Below are 25,388 nucleotides of genomic sequence, written 5' to 3' on the forward strand. Positions count from 1 at the left end.
TACTTCACTACATTCCTAAAGAAAATAATGTACTTTTTACTCCATACATTTTCCCTGACACCCAAAAATACTCGTTACATTTTGAATGCTTAACAGGACAGGAAAATGGTCCAATTCACACACTTATCAAGAGGACATCCCTGTCATCTCTATTACCTCTGATCTGGTGGACTCACTAAACACAAATGCTTTGTTTGTAAATTATGTCTGAGTGTCTAAGACTATCAGTAAAATAAATAAAAAATGAAAATAGTGCCATCTGCTTTGCCTAATTCAAGGAATTTGAAAGGATTTATATGTTTACTTTTGATACTTAAGTATATTTTTGAAATTACATTTACTTTTGATCCTTAAGTATATTTAAAATCAAATACTTTTAGACTTTTAGTCAAGTAGTATATTACTGGGTGACTTTCACTTTTACAGGAGGGAGGGTACTGGAACAGGAGGGAGGGTACTGGAACGGGGCGGTGGGTACTGGAACAGGAGAGGGGGGGATACAGAGCAGGAGGGGGTGAGATACTGGAACAGGAGGGGGGGTACTGGAAACGGAGAGGGGGGATACAGAACAGGAGGGGGTGAGATACTGGAACAGGAGGGAGGGTACTGGAACGGGAGAGGGGGGATACAGAACAGGAGGGGGTGAGATACTGGAACAGAGGGGGAACTGGAAAGGGGGTGATACTGGAACAGGAGAGGGGGGATACGGAACAGGAGGGGGGGAAACTGGAAGGGGGGGAGGTACTGGAACAGGAGGGGGGGCATGGAACAGGAGGGGAGGTACTGAAACAGGAATGGGGGGTACTGGAACAGGAATGGGGGGTACTGGAAAAGGAATGGGGGGGGGGGGGGTACGGAACGGTAGAGGGGAGGTACTCGAACAGGAGGTGGGGTACGGAACATGAGAGGGTGGGTACTGGAACAGGAGGGGGGAGGTACTGGAACAGGAGGGGGGGTACTGGAACAGGAGGGGGGGTACGGAACAGGAGGGAGGGTACTGGAACAGGAGAGGGGGGTTTCGGAACAGGAGAGCGGGGGGGGTACTGGAACAGGAGAGCGGGGATACGGAACAGGAGGGGGGGTACTGGAACAGGAGGGGGGATACTGGAACAGGAAGGGGGATATTGGAACGGGAGGGGGGATACTGGAAGAGAAGGAGGGGATACAGGAACAGGAGAGGGGGGATACGGAACAGGAGGGGGGATACGGAACAGGGGGGTACGGACCAGGAGGGGGGGTACGGAACAGGGGGGGGGGATACTGGAACAGGAGGGGGAGATATACTGGAACAGTAGGGGTGAGGCTATACTGGAACAGTAGGGGGATGGATACTGGAACAGTAGGGGGATGGATACTGGAACAGGAGGGCGGGGTACTGGAACAGTAGGGGGATGGATACTGGAACAGGAGGGGAGGTACTGGAACAGGAGGGGGGGTACTGGAACAGGAGGGGATACTGAAACAGGAGGGGGAGATATACTAGAACAGTAGGGGGAGGGATACTGGACCAGTAGGGGTGAGGGATACTAGACCAGTAGGAGTGAGGGATATTGGAACAGTAGGAGTGAGGGATACTAGACCAGTAGGAGTGAGGGATACTGGACCAGTAGGGGTGAGGTATACTAGACCAGTAGGAGTGAGGGATACTGGAACAGTAGGAGTGAGGGATACTGGAACAGTAGGGGGATGGATACTGGAACAGTAGGGGGAGGGATACTGGACCAGTAGGCGGAGGGATACTGGAACAGTAGGGGGAGGGATACTGGAACAGTAGGGGGAGGGATACTGGACCAGTAGGGGGAGGGATACTGGAACAGTAGGGGGAGGGATACTGGAACAGTAGGGGGAGGGATACTGGAACAGTAGGAGGAGGGATACTGGAACAGGAAGGGGAGGGTACTGGAACAGAAAGGGGGATGGATACTGGACCAGTAGGGGGAGGGATACTGGAACAGTAGGGGGAGGGATACTGGAACAGTAGGGGGAGGGATACTGGACCAGTAGGGGGAGGGATACTGGAACAGTAGGGGGAGGGATACTGGAACAGTAGGGGGAGGGATACTAGACCAGTAGGAGTGAGGGATACTGGAACAGTAGGAGTGAGGGATACTAGACCAGTAGGAGTGAGGGATACTGGACCAGTAGGGGTGAGGTATACTAGACCAGTAGGAGTGAGGGATACTGGAACAGTAGGAGTGAGGGATACTGGAACAGTAGGGGGAGGGATACTGGAACAGTAGGCGGAGGGATACTGGACCAGTAGGCGGAGGGATACTGGAACAGTAGGGGGAGGGATACTGGAACAGTAGGGGGAGGGATACTGGACCAGTAGGGGGAGGGATACTGGAACAGTAGGGGGAGGGATACTGGAACAGTAGGAGGAGGGATACTGGAACAGGAAGGGGAGGGTACTGTAACAGAAAGGGGGATGGATACTGGACCAGTAGGGGGACGATACTGGAACAGTAGGGGGAGGGATACTGGAACAGTAGGGGGAGGGATACTGGACCAGTAGGGGGAGGGATACTGGAACAATAGGGGGAGGGATACTGGAACAGTAGGGGGAGGGATACTGGAACAGTAGGGGGAGGGATACTGGAACAGGAAGGGGAGGGTACTGTAACAGAAAGGGGGGGTGTACTGTAACAGTAGGGGGGTACTGGAACAGTAGGGGGGTACTTAGTGGTTAGGGTGAGGGAGCCATACATACACACTCGTATGTTGATTTAGTCAAGAAGCGAGGATGGTCTACGATTTTACTTATAATGTTATAATGTTTGTTCTAAGCCTAGGGGCTTGTAATTTTTTTAAGTTAAAAGCAGTTTCTTGAAGAAGAACTTGCCTGTCTACCGCAAACCACAGCATGACTCACTGAAAAGCTTTCTCACAAGCTGCGTAAACAGCTAATATGAACCACAAGTATATCAGACTTATTAAATGATTTGTTTGGCTACATCCCCATGATCATGCTGTGAGCCCTGTTGTCTTATCCCAAGATAAATTACACAGGAACTGGCTATTCCCTAACCTGCTGCTTCACCTCCCACTGACGACAGCATCTGTCTCTAAAACTGTGCGTGTGTGTATCTGTGTGTGTCTGTGTATGTGCGTGTGTGTCTTCATTCAACTCATGATATCCTAGTACATGCTGCCTAACTCTACGTACCAGCGACAACCACTCCCCAAAGCACACACTACTATCTGAGAGACCTATGGATTGGTGAACATTTCCCCTTGGTTGTTGTGTAGCCTGCAGCTGTGTAAAGGTTAATGATGTGTCAACCTTTCATCTCTTCAGAACCTGTCCAACCTGTTGTGGAGATGTTCATATCTCACTTACACTGAGCGTACAAAACATTAATGACACCTGCTCTTTCCATGACATAAACTGACCAGGTGAATCCAGGTGAAAACTATGATCGGTTATTGATGTCACTTGTTAAATCCACTTCAATCAGTGTAGATGAAGGGCAGGAGACAGGTTAAAGAAGGATTTACAAGCCTTGAGACAATTGAGACATGGATTGTGTATGTGTGCCATGCAGAGGGTGAATGGGAAAGACAAAAGATTTAAGTGCCTTTGAACAGGGTATGGTAGTAAGTGCCAGGTGCAACGGTTTGTGTCAAGAACTGTAACGCTGATGTGTTTTTTACGCTCAGCAGTTTCCCGTGTGTATCAAGAATGGTCCATCACCCAAAGGACATCCATCCAACTTGACACAAATGTGGGAAGCATTGGAGTCAACATGGGCCAGCAGTCCTGTGGAACGCTTTCAACACCTTGTAGATGAATGTTTGTACACTCAGTGTATATCAGAGCTGACAGTCAGTCACCTGCACCTCAACACGATTAACTATGCCCACAGTAGGTTGGGTTTCCATGTTAATGTTCAGTGGGAACCTGTTTGGAATGTACGGTTCCCACTGAATGATGTCTCTCGTCCAGAAGTGAAACTCTGTTTCGTTCATTATGTAAATGACTCACTCATACAGCCAACATTCAAGCCAAAATTGGACGTAAACGATGAGCAACTAAACTTTCATAGTGAAATACATTTTCCCTTTAGCTGTGTCGTCCTGTGGTTTCAGTGTGTCAGGGGATCAGCAACAGGTTGACGCTGCTGGGGACTGTAGACGACCACTACAACAACCTGGTGAGGATGTACAGCAACTGTACCGTGGTCCTGGAGAACCTAGAGCTCACCTACATCCAGGACTACCACGACCTGTCCTTCCTCAAGGTGAGGAGATGGAGGGTTCAATTATAACACATTGTTTGCAGTGGCTTCCTATCCACCATTCTTATGTCCTAGCTCCTCTCCCCCTCGCAGATCTAAAATGATGAGAGAAAATTGTGCATCAGCCATTTCAGTCCCTTTCTTGCTGTGGCATCTAGCTCCTAGTTGAATGCACTGGCTGTAAATAACTCCGGATAAGAGTCTGCTAAATGACTACAATGTCAATGTAATGGTCCGAATAAAGCTTTTCTCTCATTTGTGCCTTTACTAACACCAACTGAACAATGATGGTATTGCAAACCTGGCATTACCTTCAGGGGCAACATGTATTCTGGAGATGGCTGCACTACTACTAGACCAAACTTTAACATCCTGTTAGCAATTATTTTCATTATTTCTATGGTGTTTTGCCCTCCAGTCCATTCAGGAGGTTGGGGGCTATGTTCTGATCGCCGTCAACAAGGCAGCCATCATCCCACTGGAGAACCTGCGTCTGATCCGAGGACACTCCCTCTACGACAACAAGTATGCCCTGGCTGTCATGTCCAACTACGAGAAGAACCACTCCTCTGTGACCCTTAACTACACACGGGGCCTGAGGGAGCTGATGCTGAGAGGACTGACAGGTTAGTGGGTGACTAGGGGGTCCACTTCAGTGACTGTATCCAGGATTCTGTCCACATCTGAGTGGGTCAAATACATTATATCATGTTATTTAAAGTACTTTGAAGTATTTGAGGTGCGCGTGATTTAGTGTGGAGTTAGAACTTTTGGGTCTATCCCATTGGTTCCATTGCACAGGCCAGAAAAATATAGCTCCAGTGCCTTTAGAAATTATTCACAGTCATGACTTTTTCTACATTTTGCTGTGTAACAGCCTGAATTTAAAATATATTTTTTGTCACTGGCAAAAAAATGAAAAGCTGAAATGTCTTGAGTCAATAAGTATTCAACACCTTTGTTATGACAAACCTAAATAAGTCCAGGAGTAGAAATGTGCTTAACATGTCATATAATAAGTTGCATTTAACATGATTTTTGAATGACAACCTCATCTCTGTACTCCACACATACAATTATTGGTAACACTTTACTTGACAACCAGTATCATAACACGTTACCCCACACATCAAGCAGTCCTAAAGTCGAGCAGTAAATTTCAACCACAGATTCAACCACAAAGACCAGGGATGTTGTTCAATGCCTCACAAAGAAGGGCACCTATTGGTAGATGAGTAAAAATAAAAGCAGACATTGAATATCCCTTTGACCATGGTGGTTATTAATGACATTTTGGATGGTGTATCAATACATCCAGTAACTACAAAGATACAAGCGTCTTTCCTCTTCTAAGTTGCTAGAGAGGAAGGAAACTGCTCAGGGATTTCACCATGAGGCCAATGATGACTTTAAAACAGTTACAGAGTTTCATGTGATAGGAGAAAACTGATGATGGATCAACAACATTGTAGTTACTTCACAATACTAACCTAATTGACAGGATGAAAAGGAAGCCTGTACAGAATAAAAATATTCCAAAACATACATCCTGTTTGCAACAAGGCACTAAAGTAACACTGCAAAAAAAAAAAAAAATGTTTTTGTCCTAAATACAAAGTGTTATGTTTGGGGCAAATCCAATACAACACATTACTGAGTACCACTTTCCATATTTTCAAGAATAGTGCTGGCTGCATCATGTTTATGGGTATGCTTGTAATCGTTAAGGACTACGGAGTTTTCAGGATAAAAAAAAAACAAATGGAGCAAAGCACAGGCAAAATCCTAGAGGAAAACTTTCCACCAGACACTGGGTGACAAATTAACCTTTCATCAGGACCATAACCTAAACCACAAGGCCAAATCTACATTTGGGTTGCTTACCAAGAAGGCAGTGGATGTTCCTGAGAGGCCGAGTTAAAATACTGACTTAAATCTACTTCAAAATCTATGGCAAGACCTGAAAATTGTTGTGTAGCAATGATCAACAACCAATTTGACAGAGCTTGAAGAATCTTTTAAAGAATAATGGCCAAAAGTTGCACAATCCAGATGTGGAAAGCTCTTAGAGTCTTGCCCAGAAAGACTCACAGCTGTAATCGCTGCCAAAGGTGTTTCTACAAAGTATTAATTCAGGGGTGTGAATACTTATTCAAATTAGATATTTCTGTATTTCATTTGAAATAAATTGAAGAAAAAAATCTAAAAACATGTTTTCACTTTGTTGTTATGGGGTATTGTGTGTAGATGGGTGAGACAAAAAAAATCTGTTTTAAATTCAGGCTGTAACACAACAAAATGTGGAATAAATCAAAGGTTATGAATACTTTCTGAAGGCACCGGATCTGTCCTTCTATTTTGCACAGACATTCTCAAGGGAGGGGTGAAAATTGCCCACAATCCTTTGCTGTGTAATGTGGAGACCATCCAATGGTGGGACATGGTAAACAAGGCCGGCAACCCCAGTATGGAGTTCAAACTGGAGAGCTATGGCCGTTACTGTAAGTATGCTAGCTTAATATAAAAACAGAAACACTGTAAAGTAATGAATCCTTTTCTCAGTTGTGTTCAGTGGAATAATTTAGGGTTGTTGTTTTTCATTTGAAGCTTCTGTAATATGGATGTACAGTATGTTGCACAACTACTATGATTATTCCATATGATACAGATTTCGGGTTTGCATGGACAGGTTTTGCCATGTGTTACACTTGAGCAATAAGGCCCAATGGGGTGTGGTATATGGCCAATATACCACGGCTAAGTGATGTTCTTAGCCACGATGCAACGTGGAGTGCCTGGACACAGCCCTTAGCCGTGGTATATTGACCATATATCACAACCCCGAGGTGCCTTATTGCTATTATAAACTGGTTACCAACATAAATAGAACAGTAAACAAGTGTTTGTGCATCATACCCGTGGTATATTGTCTGATATACACACGGCTGAAATGCCGTTTCATTCAATCAGCTTCCAGGATCCAAACTACCTGGTTAATAATAGTTTTCTATGAATGAGATCATTCAGAAGTTAAGCAGTGTTTTTCCCACCTGACAGGTGGCAAGTGTGACCCTGGATGCTACAATGGATCATGCTGGACACCAGGACCAGAGAACTGTCAAACATGTAAGAATACACTCTTCTCTACCTGAAATTAGCATGAGAGTAGTCACACAAAAACCTCACATGCTATTTCTCAACATTTTGTTGATGTTGAAAGTATTTTGTTGGTTGCTCATTTTCTCCCACAGACCCTTGCTCTCAGTGAAGGGTGTGTTCTGTTGACTGACTGGTCCTTATCTCTCTGTCTTCATCTCTCTGTCTATCCTCAGTTACCAAGCTGAAGTGTGCAGAGCAGTGCTCTGGAAGGTGTAGGGGTCCTAAACCAAGTGACTGCTGTAACGAACACTGTGCTGCAGGCTGCACCGGCCCTAGGCCTACAGAGTGCCTGGTGAGGGACACTTCTGACTCCAATTAATTGATCCTTTGCAAAAGTTATAATCACATAGGAAACACATCTAAAAGACAACAGGCAGACGACCCACTCCTGGGCTGCTCCACATTAGAAAACAGATATGGTTGACAATATTGCACACTTATTGTGATCCTAGTCTTTCATTCTTGTATTCAAAGGCCTGCAGAGACTTCCAGGATGATGGCACATGTAAGGATGCCTGCCCTCCTACCATGATCTACAATCCCAACACCCACCAGCTGGCTTCCAACCCTAACGCCAAGTACACGTTCGGGGCCACTTGTGTGAAGACCTGCCCACGTAAGGCCAATAGTGTCCATCTGTATGATCCATTATTAATACAGATGCACTCAGGGGTCTGCTCAGAAAGGTGCAATGTTACTGATCGCCCAGATAGAAATGTAAAGAACAGATGCTTGTCTGTCAGGTAGAATTGGAAATTGTGCTAGATTTGTTACTTTCCTTTCTGCAATTTTCAGAACGTTTCACCTCACTTAATACAGCCCAGTTATCTAGACAACTCCACTGTACCTACATAGTGAAGAGACTTTTGCCTATAATTGGTTGGAGTGGTGAAGGTGTCTTTGGGTGACCCCTGACCTGTCCTGTGATTGGTTGTCTCTTGCAGATAACTATGTGGTGACGGACCACGGGGCATGTGTCCGAACATGCAGTGGCAACACACACGAGGTGGAGGAGAATGGTGTCAGGAGGTGCAAGAAGTGTGACGGAATCTGTCCAAAAGGTGAAGGGGGAGTGGTGACCAGTCAAACTGGGCAGTTTTGAGGCCCACCTGTTTAGCTAAAACCAAATTTTTTGTTGTTGCCTGTTTTGCATGTTATTTTGGCATTAATACGTGTCAAATATCAGTTTGCAAACATTGTAAAAACAAAACAAACAAAAAACACAATTGAGTTAATAAAGCCGCATACAAACTTGGTCTCTTTTTTGCTTTCTTGAGTAAGGCAGCTTCAAAATGCAGGTGTTTCAGCCTAGCTCAATGCTTTGTCTGTGGTGGTGGGGCAGCCAGCGGAAAATACGGAGCATAGGTGTTGGTAATGCTCTTTAGTTGCGTCGTGATTGGCTGTGTTCTGTCACTCATGGGGACACTACGTCCCTGCGAAATCTACGGCTTGAGCTTGAAAATTCAAGCCCCTTGGGTGCTACAATAGAATTACATTAGAAGTGCTCATCCAAGAAGGCTCAAGGTCATTGGCCACAGATAAAATGACGTCAAATCACGTTGTATCTACAGTAGCTTTGATTGGATCTTAGGTAGCAAGCTAGCAGTCATCATCATGAATCAAGTCGACAATCTACTGGCAAATTATTTTCAAGCCTTGTGATATGAAGAGAAATAATGAAGAGAAATTATAGATAAAACGTATCGGTGCTCATTAGCCATTGGACATAAACATTACACAGCAAGTTGGAAATCTCAAATTTAACAACGAGTGGTTTGAAAGGAATCAGTGGCTAGCTGCAAGCATTGCAAAGCAATCACTAGCCTGCTATTCAGTGGAGTGGGTGTGTGGTCCAAGTCTGGGTTTAAGGGTCTCTTTTCCAAGCTTAAAAGGATAAACATTCAACATTAGCCATGTTGTCAATCCAGCATGACTTCTGCCGCGCTCAAAACAACTGGAAACTCGGAACTGGGAAATCTCAGACTTCAGTGAGTTCAAGACAACTGGGAACTCGGAAAAAAATTTGCTCCGACTGGGATTTTTTTTTTTGAACGGTCATCCAACTCAGAATTGCAAGTCGGGAACTCTGACCTCTTTCTAGAGCTCCAACCTGAAGATCACTGACATCATCATGATTCGACCTTGTTTTTTTCCCGAGGCTCCAGTTGTCTTGAAAGCACTATAAATCCAGAGAATGCCAGACTTCGATGACAAAGTTTGATGACAAAATTTGTCCAGGAAGGACGGCCGCGCTACCTGCCTGTTCAAGTGAGCACAAGGTGAGTCCAAAAATGTTGTGTATGCTGCTGCATAAATTATGTAATATGCCAGGAAGATATGTATACTGTAGCTAAGAAAGTAAAACTAAGTGTATGTTATGTAGTAAGCTGTTAGTAGCCCATGTGCCTCACCCTACTAATTTGGTCAATTTTTCCCCTCATAATTTAGCCTACTGTTCTGACTTGGTGGTGCACATGTAGCCTATAGCCTGTTTTAGAGAAATGTCATCATCGAATATTGTAAGAGCTTTCATTGTCTGCTTATATGCCCCCTTTATTTATCTGACTTGCTGTATAGGGAGAATACTGTAAGAATGGCTCATGTTCTGAATTCTGTCGCTGTACATTTCAAAGTGCTGAACAAATAGTTATACTGACTACGTCCGTCCTAGCTCACGCATTAATGTCTTAATCGAAATTACGGATTGCATATTATCCGCTCGTCGTTCCCTTATGCCATAGTTTGCACATCTCAATTGTCAGTAGAAACCACATTTGTTTAAGCAAGTCAGCCATATCAGCTATGTTTTTTTAAAGGCAGTAAATGAGGCTGAATGAACTGTTTCGCTGCCAGGCAAGGCTCCGCTGATAGCCAGGTGTAGTAGTGGTAAGGTGTTGGGACTGCTGTTGGGACTCTGTTGTTGGGACAGCTTTATGTAGGCCCTAACAGTTTGTGGGCACCGTTTGTCACTGTTATAGTGCAATCAATGTATTGTTTAGAGTTGTGTTGTGTAGTGGCTTTGCTAGCATGCATTAAAAAAAATGGTGGGAAGTTTGCTCCACCAAGATTTACATGCTAAAATTGCCCCTGTAAAGGGGTCTGAATATTGCAAATGTAACTCTTTGTCCGTGGTAAGCTGGACAACATAATTGTACATTCTTTTCAACTTTGCTAGCCGTGTGGTTTTTAAACCTCATAATGTTGCATTAGATCGTCAATGATTTTAATGTTTTGGTGTTCTTCTCGTCTAGTGTGCAATGGACTTGGAATGGGGCCGCTTACTGCCGTCTTGTCAATCAACGCCTCTAACATTGATTCTTTCAAAAACTGCACCAAAATCAATGGCGATGTTTCAATAATTGGAACCTCTTTGAATGGGTAAGGAATAACAATAGCATTGTACAGCGTCCATGGGCTGTCCTAATATGGACACTGTAGCACTGAAACAAAATGCAATTTGCCATGTGTTCATTCAAATTAATTCAACTTTAAATTAGTGTTTGAACTACTTGTCTAAGATATGTGTCTTTGTAATTGCTTCTCTCAGTGATAGGTACACATCAACACCAAAAATGGACCCTGCCAAACTGGATTATTTCAGAACTGTGAAGGAAATTTCAGGTAGAACAAAGTTTAACTTATCTTCAATTGCTATGTAATTCAGCTGAGGGTAACCAAAGCAAAGATAATGCTTGATTAAATGTATTTTTGTTACTTCCCTAAAGGGTTTCTGCTCATACAAGCTTGGCCAAAGCACCTTGATTCTCTCAGTGCATTTGAAAACCTGGAGATTATCAGGGGAAGGACCAAACAGTTGTAAGTGTATCTCTGTCTAACGCTCTGCTATTGTAATGACTATGAAACATGGTTTTTGGTGTGTTTTGTCAGTGGAGTACCGTTCATGACAGAAAGTAAATACTCAATAACCTAGGAGGTCAACCCTGGGCTGGGTTGAGAAACTCTGCTGTATGATATTATAGCAATGTCACAGAAACATTGTTCAATGTTACGTATGGGCTAGCTACAGTAGCAGTAAGCTAACATTACCTTCCCTCTTCCCATAGTGGTCAGGTGAGTTTTGCTGCCCTCAACGTGGCCCATCTGAAGTATCTAGGCCTCCGCTCCCTACGAGAGATCAGCGATGGCAACATTGTGGTGAAGAACAACCCCCACCTCTGCTACACCAACGGAGGCCACTGGAATGGCCTGTTCAGACTGGACAAACAGTTCGCAAGGGTGGACAACAACGCCAACATCAGCACATGTGGTAAGCAAGGACAAGCATCAAGTATAAACTCTGATCAACGCCTTTGCAAACACTGCTTTTCAATGGCCAAATGCTAACATTCATCCCAACAGCCATATACACATAGGCCACAGGTAGTTGCAGTTAGCTTAGCTACCTAACATTGCCATTATTGGATATAAGCAATGTGGTTGTGGCTCTACTTCCACCCTCTGGTAGGTTAGATAGATTTTGAGCACTACAGCTTAGACCTATCATATCCATTCAGATTTAACCTAGCCTAGTGGGTTGGGTCTAGGACAGGACTGTTTAATTCCGGTCCTGGAGGGCCAAAGCGAAACACTTCAGTTTTTTGTTTCTACCTGGCAGTTAATTGCACTCACCTGATGTCCCAGGTCTGGAGAGGATATAAACCAGAAGTGTTTCGTCCCTCGAGGACCGACATTGAACAGTCCTGGTCTAGGAGTTGTTTCTGGATGGAGCCTATAGTCTTCCCCTCTCTTCCCTACAGCCCAGCTGAACAGTACCTGTGATGACATGTGCACTAAGGAGGGCTGCTGGGGGCCCGGTCCAACCATGTGTTTAACCTGCCTGTACTACGCCCGTAGGGGCCGCTGTGTGGGGGCCTGTCACGTACTGGAGGGGTGAGTTAACCCAACGACACCAAGGGCAATACTACTGATACTGCTCATATGTTGACTATATCTACTCGAGATGGAGGGTTGTGCTGTGTCAATGTTTTGATCGTTTTTCCTCGCCTTTCTCTTGCCTTTTCAGGGCGCCAAGAGAGTATGTGTTGAACAACATGTGCCTAGAGTGTGACCGAGAGTGTATGGTGAAGAATGGAACCGGAAGCTGCTTTGGATCTGTATGCTCCTTTAACTTTATATTCATCTGAATTGTCTCATCTAATTTAATTATTTTGACATTCAGGTGTGATAGCTATTGAGTTGTGTAACAAATTCTGAAAATTTGATGAGAATTCTGTGTGATTTGGCAAATATTGCAAAGTCAGCTGTATTTTCACTCAAGACAACAATTAGATCAACAATTCTAACCTCTGACCCTCCACTCTGAAGGGCCCTGACAAGTGTGTGGAGTGCACCCACGTCAAAGATGGCCCCCACTGTGTCTATCGGTGCCCACGTGGCGTTCTCGGGGACGTGGACAGGCCCATCTGGAAATACGCTGACAAGAACAGAGAATGTCAGCTCTGCCATGAGAACTGCACCGACGGGTAAGGCACAGTCTACACAGCGATCTCTAACTCCTCGTTGTAAAGGCAATGTCAGCCCTTTTTGAATGATTGTCTATTCAGAAACTATGATGAGTGTTTACCATGGTCAGGATTGTGTGAAGTAGTCACTCTGAGAATAGTATTCCCTCCTTTCTTTCTATAGATGCTCTGGACCTGGACTGAATGGCTGCAATGCCAGAGGGTGAGCGAGATCTTTCAAATAAAACAACATGAAACCAGTTCGATTACAGATCTGTTTGTGCTGTTTGGTGTGACAATGACTATAGTAATAAACACAAACACATCTGGGATCAGGTTAACGCCGAAACCATATCATAGTGAAAGATCAAGATAGATCAAGTGCTAAGTGATCTAGGTTGATGTAACCTTATATAAGTCCAGTATAGGCAACAGAAGAAAGATCAATCAATCAACCAATCAAATGTATTTTATGAAGCCTTTTATACATCAGCAGTTGTCACAAAGTGTTTGATATCAGATGTTTTTATTAAGAAGCTAGCAGGAAACTCACCTCTTGTGTTGTTGCTGCTTTCCCAGTGGTCCCGTGCCGTCGGCGGTGGCTGCCAGTGTGGTGGGAGGCCTCCTGGTGTTTGTGGTCCTGGCCTTGGGTGTGTTCGTGCTAGTCCGCAGACGTCACATCGTCAGGAAGAGGACGCTGCGCCGCCTGCTGCAGGAAAGAGAGGTAACAGACAGAGACCACACTGCCAGAGGGAGGACACAAACTGTACTGTTCACAAACTGTATACTTGGGCATGCATCAGACATGGACACATATAGACTCAGTCACAGACGTGACACGCTCATGTTGATCATTCAACAAGAGGGGCCAACATACACGTTAACACCTTTACAGGGCCGCAATGACGTACAGTAGGTAGATAATTACACTTGCTTGTTGTTGGTCCCATAGTTGGTTGAACCCCTGACCCCAAGTGGAGAGGCACCCAACCAGGCCCTGCTCCGCATTCTGAAGGAGACCGAGTTTAAGAAGATCAAAGTGTTGGGATCAGGGGCCTTTGGAACTGTCTTTAAGGTAAGCAGAGTGATCAATGCTTTTTTAATGGAGGTGGTTCAGACCGTGAATGAGTAATCTTACATGAGACCTGAAGACTTGCATTCGCTCTCAACATGGTTGGGCTCAATTCAGAATTGAATTGAGAATGCCTCATAATTTCCAATTCAGTTCTTGAACTTGAATTGAAGTAGTAAACAGGATACAGAATTGTAATTCAAATTTGTATTAAAGGAAATATAATTTAATTCAGTGAATTTAAATTAAATGTAAATGCCTCTTCTATTCTATATGATGTGTAGTCTATACAAATATACAAACAATTGTATATAAAACATCAAATGTCATTATACACAGTACCAGTCAAAAGTTTGGACACACCTACTCATTCAAGGGTTTTTCTTTATTTTTACTATTTTCTTCATTGTAGAATAACTAAAAAAAAGTGTTAACAAAATCAAAATATATTTTATATTTGAGATTATTCAAAGTAGCCACCCTTTGCCTTGACGACAGCTTTGCACACGCTTGGCATTCTCTCAACCAGCTTCATAAGGTAGTCAACTGGAATTTATTTCAATTAACAGGTGTGCCTTGTTAAAAGTTAATTTGTGGAGTTTAATTCCATCTTAATGCGTTTGAGCCAATCAGTTGTGTTGTGACAAGGTAGGGGTGGTATACAGAAGATAGCCATATTTGATAAAAGACCAAGTCCATATTATGGCAAGAACAGCTCAAATAAGCAAAAAGAAATGACAGTCCATCATTACTTTACGACATGAAGGTCAGTCAATCCAAAAATTTCAAGAACTTTTAAAGTTTCTTTAAGTGCAGTTGCAAAAACCATCAAGCGCTATGATAAAACTGGCTCTCATGAGGACCACCACAGGAAAGGAAGACCCAGAGTTACCTCTGCTGCAGAGGATAAGTTCATTAAAGGTAACTGCACCTCAGATTGCAGACCAAATAAATGCTTCACAGAGTTCAAGTAACAGACACATCTCAAAATCAACTGTTCAGAGGAGACTGCGTGAATCAGGTCTTCATGGTTGAATTGCTGCAAAGAAACCACTACTAAAGGACACCAGTAATAAGAAGATACTTGCTTGGGCCAAGAAACACAAGCAATGGACATTAGAACGGTTGAAATCTGTCCTTTGGTCTGATGAGTGGAAATTTGAGATTTGTGGTTCCTCTGTGGAGATGGAAGAACATTCAAGAAGGACAATCATCTCTGCAGCACTCCACCAATCAGGCCTTTATAGTAGAGTGGCCAGATGGAAGCCATTCCTCATTAGGCACATGACAGCCCGCTTGGAGTTTGCCAAAAGGCACCTAAAGACTCTCAAACCATGAGAAACAAGATTCTCTGGTCTGATGAAACCAAGACTGAACTCTTTGGCCTGAATTCCAAGCATCACGTCTGAAGGAAACCTGGCCCCATCCCTACGGTGAAGCATGGTGGTGGCAGCATGTGGGGATGTTTTTCAGAGGCAGGGACTGGGAGACTAGTCAGGATCGAGGGAAAGATGAACAGAGCAAAGTACAGAGATATCCTTGATGAACACCTGCTCCAGAGCGCTCAGGACCTCAGGCTGGGGTGAAGATTCACCTTCCAACAGGACAACGACCCTAAGCACAAAGCCAATACAATGCAGGAGTGGCTTCGATTCAAGTCTCTGAACGTCCTTGAGTGGCCCAGTCAGAGCCCGGACTTGAACCCAATCGAACATCTCTGGAAAGACCTGAAAATAGCTGTGTAGCGACACTTCATCCTACCTGACAAAGCTTGAGAGGATCTGCAGGAAATAATTGGAGAAATTCTCCAAATACAGGTGTGCCAAGCTTGTAGCATCCTACCCAAGAAGACTCGAGGCTGTAATCGCTGCCAAAGATGCTTCAACAAAGTACTGAGTAAACGGTCAGAATACTTATGTAAATGTAATATTTCAGTTTTTTATTTGTATAAATTAGCAAAATGTCTAAACCTGTTTTTGCTTTGTCATTATGGGGTATTGTGTATAGATTGATGAAGATTATTATTATTTTTAGAATAAGGCTGGAACGTTACAAAATGTGGAAAAAGGGGACTGAATACTTTCCGAATGCACTGTACATATAAAATATTGTTGAAACCATTTATTTACAGGAAAAACTCTTCAATGAATGATCAAGGAAAACAAAACCTGGATGTGAATATTCTACGTTATTATATTTCATTAATCACTTAAAATTGGTTAAATATTGGGAAAATACAACATTCCCAGAATGCATTAGTTTAATCCTCAAATTGATCCAGAGGCTTAGAAAAGGAGCCAAACAAATGAAATGGTTCGTGGAAATATAATTGGCTATTCTATACGCTAAGGTTAAAAGAGTATACTGTATATGAACATTGTTTCCAGAGAAAAGTATCGCGATACTCATTAGTATCGTGGCAAGGAAACAAAACATGAAGTGGATTTAACTTCTTTAGGAGAACAGCCCTAATTATTATTAAACCTTTATTTCAACAAGGACCAGGAACAAGGAACAGACCAAGGTCTCTTTTACAGCTGGGCCCTGCGTATACATGTTTACACATACACTTTAGGTACAATGATTAAAAAACTACACAAGTCAAACAAAACGATCACAGATAACACAAAAAAATACAGCAACAGATTACATTTACACATAGGTTATTAATGTTGGAAACAAACATCATTATGTTGTCATCCAGAGTCACATTTCTTTTCCAAGCTAGAGCACACAATATTTTCCATACAGCAGATTCTTAAAGGAACAAAGAGTTTGGTCTGCTTTGTGATTACATTTTTGGCATGGAAAAAATATTGCGCTACTGGTATCGTTCCAGACCTAATAAACGTGTGTTTTTTTCTCCCCAGGGCGTGTGGATTCCTGAGGGAGAAAACGTGAAGATCCCTGTTGCCATTAAGGTTTTGAGAGAGGCCACATCTCCCAAAGCCAACAAGGAGATTCTAGACGTGAGTCAATTGTTTGTATAGTAGATATCCTGAATGAAGCCCAAGCGGTCAATGTTCCCTTTTAACTGCAGTTGGGCTGCGCTTTTCAGCAGATTGCCATATCATATTAATGTGGTTCCTTCCTGAGATGTTAAACACTTCTTCAGGCGTTGTGAGATCTGAAGATGACCCCCCTTCCCCATGTTTTCTGTCTTCAGGAGGCCTATGTGATGGCCAGTGTGGAGCACCCCCACGTATGTCGTCTGCTGGGCATCTGCCTGACGTCCACGGTGCAGCTCATCACCCAGATCATGCCCTATGGCTGCCTGCTGGACTATGTCAAGGAGAACAAGGACCTCATCGGCTCCCAGTGCCTACTCAACTGGTGTGTACAGATCGCAAAGGTGAGCAAACAGGAAATAACTGCTGTGTTAACTTACATTTGTGTCTTATTTCTGTATACAAGTATACTGTACCCATTACTTCTGGGGAAACAGAACCTTCTAACAAATCATTAGCAAGCCTCTGTCAAAGATGTAGCTACATTGTCAGTCAGTCTGGATCTGACTAACGCGACAAGTTGTTTGTAACTTTTTTTTTAACATATTTTGTACATAATGTTGCTGCTACCGTCTCTTATGATCGAAAATAACTCCTGGACATCAGAACTGGGATTATTCACCACGGACTGGAAGAAGCTTTTTCCTTTAACGAGTCCGACAAGAAAGATATACTGCTCTCCCAGGAACAGACCCAGATCCCCGTCACTAGGCTACCTGGAGCGGCAGATTATTATATATATACAGTATATATATATTTATTTTTTACCTTGTCAGCTCAGGGATTCGATCTTGCAGCCTTTCGGTTACTAGTCCAACGCTCTAACCACTAGGCTACCTGGGGCTGCAGGTAGCTAGTAACTGGAAGGTTGCAAGATCGAATCCCCGAGCTGACGAGGTTTAAAAAATAATAATTTAAATAAAAAATAATCTCTCATCTTTTTATTTTTTTATTTTTAATAATTTTTATCCCATTTTCTCCCCAATTTTCGTGGTATCCAATCGCTAGTAATTACTATCTTGTCTCATCGCTACAACTCCCGCACGGGCTCGGGAGAGACGAAGGTTGAAAGCCATGCGTCCTCCGAAGCACAACCCAACCAAGCCGCACTGCTTCTTAACACAGCGCGCCTCCAACCCGGAAGCCAGCCGCACCAATGTGTCGGAGGAAACACCGTGTACCTGGCCCCCTTGGTTAGCGCGCACTGCGCCCGGCCCGCCACAGGAGTCGCTGGAGCGCGATGAGACAAGGATATCCCTACCGGCCAAACCCTCCCTAACCCGGACGACGCTATGCCAATTGTGCGTCGCCCCACGGACCTCCCGGTCGCGGCCGGCTGCGACAGAGCCTGGGCGCGAACCCAGAGACTCTGGTGGCGCAGTTAGCACTGCGATGCAGTGCCCTAGACCACTGCGCCACCCGGGAGGCCCTTCTCTCATCTTTTTAAGTGGGAGAACTTGCACAATTGGTGGCTGACTAAATACTTTTTTGCCCCACTGTATATAATAATAATCTGTCTTTCTGCCCCTGAACAAGGCAGTTAACCTACTGTTCCTAGGCCATCATTGAAAATAAGAATTTGTTCATAACTGACTTGCCTAGTTAAATAAAGGTTAAAAAAAATGTATTGCATGAAGAAAAGACGGAGGAAAAGAGGACGCAGATCAGGCTGCCTTTTGAGAATCCATAGGCGAGCGTGTAAACTCTCATTGCCATCAATTCTACTTGCTAACATGCAATAATTGGAAAATAAAATGGAAGACCTACGATTACGATTATCCTACCAACGGGACATTAAGAACTGTAATATCCTATGTTTCACCGAGTTGTGGCTGAACGACGACACGGACAATATAGAGCTGGAGGGATTTTCATTGCACCGGCAGAACAGAGAAGCTACGTCTGGTAAGACGAGGGGTGGGGGTGTGTGTCTTTTTGTCAGTAACAGCTGGTGCGCGATGTCTAATATTAAAGAAGTCTCGAGGTATTTCTCGCCTGAGGTAGAGTACCTTATGATAAGCTGTAGACCACACTATCTACCAAGAGTTCTCATCTATATTATTTACCACCACAGACCGATGCTGGCACTAAGAGCGCACTCAATCAACTCTATAAGGCCATAAGCAAACAAGAAAATGGGCTCCTAGTGGCCGGGGACTTTAAAACAAGCAAACTTAAATACGTTTGACCAAATATGTGCAACCAGAGGGAAAAAGAACTCTAGACCGCCTTTACTCCACACAAAGAGATGCATACAAAGCTCTCCCCCGCCCTCCATTTGGCAAATCCAACCATAATTCTATCCTCCTGATTCCTGCTTACAAGCAAAAACTAAAGCAGGAAGTACCAGTGATTCGCTTAATACGGAAGTGGTCAGATGGCGCGGATGCTACGCTACAGGACTGTTTTGCTAGCACAGACTGGGATATGTTCCGGGATTCATCCAATGGCTTTGAGGAGTATACCACCTCAGTCATCGGCTTCATCAATAAGTGCATCAACGACGTCATCCCCACAGTGACCGTACGTACATATCCCAACCAGAAGCCATGGATTACAGGCAACATCCACATCGAGCTAAAGGCTAGAGCTGCCGCTTTCAAGGAGCAGGACACTAATCCGGACGCCTATAAGAAATCCCGCTATGCCCTCAGACAAACCATCAAACAAGCAAAGCATCAATACAGGATTAAGATTGAATCCTACTACACCGGCTCTGACACTCATCGGATGTGGCAGGGCTTGAAAACTATTACGGACTACAAAGGGAAACCCAGACGCAAGCTGCCCAGTGACGCGAGACTACCAAACGAGCTAAATGCCTTTTATGCTCGCTTCGAGGCAAGCAACACTGAAGCATGCACAAGAGCACCAGCTCTGGATGACTGTGTGATAACGCTCTCCGCAGCCGATGTGAGCAAGACCTTTAAATAGGTCAACATTCACAAAGCTGCGGGGCCAGATGGATTACCAGGACGTGTACTCAAAGCATGTGTGGACCAACTGGCAAATCTCTTCACTGACATTTTCAACATGTCCCTGACTGAGTCTTTAATACCTACATGTTTCAAGCAGACCACCATAGTCCCTGTGCCCAAAGAAGCGAAGGTAACCTGCCTAAATGATTACCGCCCCGCAGCACTCACGTCGGTAGCGATGAAGTGCTTTGAAAGGCTGGTCATGGCTCACATTAACAGCATCCTCCCGGATACCCTAGACCCACTCCAATTCGCATACCGCCCCCAACAGATCCACAGATGACGCAATCTCAATCACACTCCATACTGCCCTTTCCCACCTGGACAAAAGGAACACCTATGTTCAACACCATAGTGCCCACGAAGCTCATCACTAAGCTAAGGACACTGTGACTAAACACCTCCCTCTGCAACTGGATCCTGGACTTACTGACGGGCTGCCCCCAGGTGGTAAGGTTAGGCAACAACACGTCTGCCACACTGATCCTCAACACTGGGGCCCCTCATGGGTGTGTACTTAGTCCCCTCCTGTACTCCCTGTTCACCCACGACTGCGTGGCCAAACACAACTCCAACACCATCATTAAGTTTGCTGACGACACAACAGTGGTAGGCCTGATCACCGACAACGATGAGACAGCCTATAGGGAGGAGGTCAGAGAACTGGCAGTGTGGTGCCAGGACAACAAACTCCCTCAATGTGAGCAAGACAAAGGAGCTGTTCGTGGACTACAGGAAAAGGAGGGCCGAACAGGTCCCCATTAACATCAACAGGGCTGTAGTGGAGCGGTTCGAGAGTTTCAAGTTCCATGATATTCACATCACCAACAATCTATCATGGTCCAAACACACCAAGACAGTCATGAAGAGGGCATGACAAAACCCTTTCCCCCTCAAGAGACTGAAAAGATTTGGCATTGGTTCGCAGATCCTCAAAAAGTTCTACAGCTGCACCATCGAGAGCATCCTGACCGGTAGCATCACTGCCTGGTATGGCAACTGCTCGGCATCTGACCGTAAGGCGCTACAGAGGGTAGTGCGTACGGCCCAGCACATCACTGGGGCCAAGCTGCCTGCAATCCAGGACCTATATAATAGGTGGTGTCAGAGGAAAGCCCATAGAATTGTCAGAAACTCCAGACACTCAAGTCTTAGACCCCCCCCTCCCAATTTGTTTTGTACACTGCTGCTATTCGCTGTTTATTATCTATGCATAGTCACTTCATACCTACCTACATGTACAAATTACCTGAAATTGCAAAATCTGGACCCCTACAAATCAGCCGGGCAAGACAATCTGGACCCTCTCTTTCTAAAATTATCTGCTGAAATTGTTGCAACCCCTATTACTAGCCTGTTCAACCTCTTTTTCGTATCATCTGAGATTCCCAAAGATTGGAAAGCTGCCGCGGTCAACCCCCTCCTCAAAGGGGGAGACACTCTAGACCCAAACTGCTTCTCTGATAGAGTTCAGTGTGTCAAATCGGGGGGGGGGGGGGGGTGGCCTGTTGTCCGGACCTCTGGCAGTCTCTATGGGGGTGCCACAGGGTTCAATTCTCGGGCCGACTCACTTCTCTGTATACATCAATGATGTCGCTCTTGCTGCTGGTGATTCTCTGATCCACCTCTATGCAGACGACACCATTCTGTATACTTCTGGCCCTTCTTTGGACACTAACCTCCAGACGAGCTTCAATGCCATTCAACTCTCCTTCCGGGGCCTCCAACTGCTCTTAAATGCAAGTAAAACTAAATGCAACCGAACCGAACTTCAACCGATCGCTGCCCGCACCTGCCCGCCCGTCCGTCCAGCATCCCTACTATGGCCGGTTCTGACTAAGAATATGTGGACAACTACAAATACCTAGGTGTCTGGTTAGATTGTAAACTCTCCTTCCAGACCCACATTAAGCATCTCCAATCCAAAATTAAATCTAGAATCGGCTTCCTATTTCGCAACAAAGCATCCTTCACTCATGCTGCCAAACATACCCTCGTAAAACTGACCATCCTACCGATCCTCGACGATGTCATTTACAAAATAGCCTCCAACACTCTACTCAACAAATTGGATGCAGTCTATCACAGTGCCATCCATTTTGTCACCAAAGCCCGCTTCATACTCATCGCCATACCCACTGGCTCCAGGTAATCTACAAGTCTCTGCTAGGTAAAACCCGCCTTATCTCAGCTCACTGGTCACCATAGCAGCATCCACCCGTAGCACACGCTCCAGCAGGTATATCTCACTGGTCACTCCCAAAGCCAATTCTTCATTTGGCCGCCTTTCCTTCCAGTTCTCTGCTGCCAATGACTGGAACGAACTGCAAAAATCACTGAAGCTGGAGACTCAAATCTCCCTCACTAGCTTTAAGCACCAGCTGTCAGAGCAGCTCACAGATCACTGCACCTGTGCATAGCCCATCTGTAAATAGCCCATCCAACTACCTCATCCCCATACTGTATTTATTTTTTTATCTTGCTCCTTTGCACCCCAGTATCTCTACTTGCACATTGATCTTCTGCACATCTACCATTCCAGTGTTTAATTGCTATATTGTAATTACTTTGCCACCATGGCCTATTTATTGCCTTACATCCCTTATCCTACCTCATTTTCACACACTGTATACAGACTTTTTCTTTTTCTACTGTATTATTGACGGTATGTTTGTTTATTCCATGTGTAACTGTGTTGTTGTATGTGTCGAACTGCTTTGCTTCATCTGGTCAGGTCGCAGTTGTAAATGAGAACTTGTTCTCAACTATCCTACCTGGTTAAATAAAGGTGAAATAAAAAAATAAATATAAAAACCTCTAACCTGTACACCCCGCACACTGACTCGGTACCGGTACCCTCTGTAAATAGCCTCATTATTGTTATTTTATTGTGTTACTTTTTATTATTTTTTACTTTAGTTTATTTGGTAAATATTTTCTTAACTCTTCTGGAACTGCACTGTTGGTTAAGGGCTTGTAAGTAAGCATTTCACGGTAAGGTCTGCCCTTGTTGTATTCGGCACATGTGACAAATAAAGTTTGATTTGATTTGATAGATTATTACAAATGGGAGCAAACTTTGCTTTCTTTGATACTCGCTCTGCCTTCCCACTATTTCAGGTGTAGTTAGGAATGGATGTTTAATCTGAAAGATTAGCTTAACCTCCCCCCACACACACACCCATCAACCTCCCAGGCCTGAGCAGCAGTCTCTTCCCAGCCTTAGTTGGGACCTTGCCTCTAGCTATACTTAGTCTATTTGTACAGTAAGCCTGCTGAGGGCTAATTATTGAATACACAGAGGTGTCTATCTGTTCACAGCTTGTCTTATTGATTCTATGGAAATATGGCTCAAAGCAGGCATAAAAAGCTATAAAGGCTGTATTTGATAAATATTAGTGAATTAGGCATCTGAAGCTGTTTATTCCCCCCTCAAAGTAGACCTCCATGGAAGGTTACGTGTTGGGAGGTTATATGTTAAAGTTCCTGGTCAAAAGGGCTTTGTTTGTACAAATGCTTACCTCTGGATAAAAACTAATTTGCCTCATTTTGATAATGATAACCAGCGGTGGAATTTGGGGTGAAATACACTATATATACAAAAGTATGTGAACACCCCTTCAAATTAATGGATTTGGCTATTTCAGCCAAACCCGTTGCTGACAGGTATATAAAATCAAGCATACAGCCATGCAATCTCCATAAACAAACATTGGCAGTAGAATGGCCTTACTGAAGAGCTCAGTGACTTTCAACGTGGCACTGTCATAGGATGCCACCTTTCCAACAAGTCAGTTCGTCAAATTTCTGCCCTGCTAGAGCTTCCCTGGTCAACTGAAAGTGCTGTTATTGTGAATGGTGAAACGTCTAGGAGCAACAATGGCTCAGTCGCAAAATGGTACACGACACAGGCTCACAGAATGGGACCGCTGAGTGCTGAAGCGCTTAGCACGTAAAAATAATTTGTCCTCGGTTGCAACACTCACTACAGAGTTCCAAACTGCCTCTGGAAGCAACGTCAGCACAAGAACGGTTCGTCGGGAGCTTCATGAAATGGCTTTTGCATGGCCGAGCAGCCGCACATAAGCCTAAGAACACCATGTGCAATGCCAAGCGTTGGCTGGAGTGGTGTAAAGCTGGCCGCCATTGGACTCTGGAGCAGTGGAAACGCATTCTCTGTTGTGATGAATCACTCTTCCCCATCTGGCAGTCCGACGGACAAATCTGGGTTTGGCGGATGGCAGGAGAATGGTACCTGCCCCAATTCATAGTGCCAACTGAAAAGTTTGAAGGAGGAATAATGGCCTGGGGCCCTTAGTTCCAGAGAAGGAAAATCTTAACGCTACAGCATACAATGACATTCTGTGCTTCCAACTTTGTGGCAACAGTTTGGGGAAGGCCCTTTCCTGTTTCAGCATGACAATGCCCCCATGCACAAATCGAGGTCCACACAGAAATGCTTTGTTCGAGATCGGTGTGGAAGAACTTGACTGGCCTGCACAGAGCCCTGACCTCAACCCCATTGAACACCTTTGGGATGAATTGGAATGGCGATTGAGAGTCAGGCCTAATCGTCAAACATCAGTGCTATTGTGGCTGAATGGCAGCAAGACCCCGCAGCAATGTTCCAATATCTAGTGGAATCCCTTACCAGAAGAGTGGAGGCTGTTATAGCAGCAATCGGGGGACTAACTCCATATTAATACCCATGATTCGGCGAGCAGGTGTCCACATATTTTTGGTCATGTAGTGTATCTGTGAATTCACCACTGTAAAATCAATAGGAATTCAGATCAAAAAAACATTTTATATGGCAAAATGATTTTCTCTTTGCACCTACATATCACCCCCAATTCTACTACTGATAATAATAATGGGTTGAATTTATACAATGCTTTACATTGTATGGAGGGAAATAAATGACCTCATCTACTACCACTGTGTATGTAGTGTCCATATCAGGACAGCCTCAGAGTCACAAGGAGTCTTTTGGATGTTGTCTGCAGGGTATGAACTACCTGGAGGAGCGTCACCTGGTGCACCGTGACCTGGCGGCCAGGAACGTTCTGGTGAAGACGCCTCACCATGTGAAGATCACAGACTTTGGACTGGCCAAGCTGCTCACCGCCGACGAGAAGGAGTACCACGCTGATGGGGGAAAGGTTGGAGCAGCCGACACCGCTCACCATTCCAATAGTCACATATATTTTTGTACAACACATTTAATTTCCCTACTGGAACAATAAACATTGAATTCAGTTAAACTTGTACTGGATGTTCAATGGATTTAACTGTGTGAATAAAGTGAGTGAAAATACTCACTCAACCATGGCTGACCAATAATCTTTACTGCTAGGTGCCCATAAAGTGGATGGCACTGGAGTCCATCCTTCACTGGACCTATACCCATCAGAGCGATGTGTGGAGCTACGGTAAGTCCAACTGGACAAACAGTACAGCACGTATTTGAG

General features: G+C 44.5%; 1 protein-coding gene across 1 annotated transcript in view; it reads left to right on the top strand.

Moving 5' to 3' along the window:
• LOC120028154 (melanoma receptor tyrosine-protein kinase-like) overlaps nucleotides 1–25,388 on the top strand; it is a 48,347-nt gene that overhangs the window by 19,030 nt on the left and 3,929 nt on the right. Inside the window, exons 2-22 of the mRNA XM_038973356.1 lie at nucleotides 4,090–4,241; nucleotides 4,657–4,864; nucleotides 6,605–6,739; nucleotides 7,296–7,364; nucleotides 7,571–7,689; nucleotides 7,872–8,013; nucleotides 8,342–8,458; nucleotides 10,649–10,775; nucleotides 10,945–11,018; nucleotides 11,123–11,213; nucleotides 11,462–11,664; nucleotides 12,155–12,287; nucleotides 12,421–12,511; nucleotides 12,723–12,880; nucleotides 13,044–13,082; nucleotides 13,439–13,583; nucleotides 13,812–13,934; nucleotides 16,802–16,900; nucleotides 17,098–17,283; nucleotides 24,924–25,079; nucleotides 25,274–25,349. Coding sequence (XP_038829284.1) covers nucleotides 4,090–4,241; nucleotides 4,657–4,864; nucleotides 6,605–6,739; nucleotides 7,296–7,364; nucleotides 7,571–7,689; nucleotides 7,872–8,013; nucleotides 8,342–8,458; nucleotides 10,649–10,775; nucleotides 10,945–11,018; nucleotides 11,123–11,213; nucleotides 11,462–11,664; nucleotides 12,155–12,287; nucleotides 12,421–12,511; nucleotides 12,723–12,880; nucleotides 13,044–13,082; nucleotides 13,439–13,583; nucleotides 13,812–13,934; nucleotides 16,802–16,900; nucleotides 17,098–17,283; nucleotides 24,924–25,079; nucleotides 25,274–25,349 — 2,643 coding nt within the window. The remainder of the gene's footprint in view (nucleotides 1–4,089; nucleotides 4,242–4,656; nucleotides 4,865–6,604; nucleotides 6,740–7,295; nucleotides 7,365–7,570; nucleotides 7,690–7,871; nucleotides 8,014–8,341; nucleotides 8,459–10,648; nucleotides 10,776–10,944; nucleotides 11,019–11,122; nucleotides 11,214–11,461; nucleotides 11,665–12,154; nucleotides 12,288–12,420; nucleotides 12,512–12,722; nucleotides 12,881–13,043; nucleotides 13,083–13,438; nucleotides 13,584–13,811; nucleotides 13,935–16,801; nucleotides 16,901–17,097; nucleotides 17,284–24,923; nucleotides 25,080–25,273; nucleotides 25,350–25,388) is intronic.

The sequence above is a fragment of the Salvelinus namaycush genome, chromosome 33, assembly GCF_016432855.1.
Source record: "Salvelinus namaycush isolate Seneca chromosome 33, SaNama_1.0, whole genome shotgun sequence".
Taxonomy (NCBI): domain Eukaryota; kingdom Metazoa; phylum Chordata; class Actinopteri; order Salmoniformes; family Salmonidae; genus Salvelinus; species Salvelinus namaycush.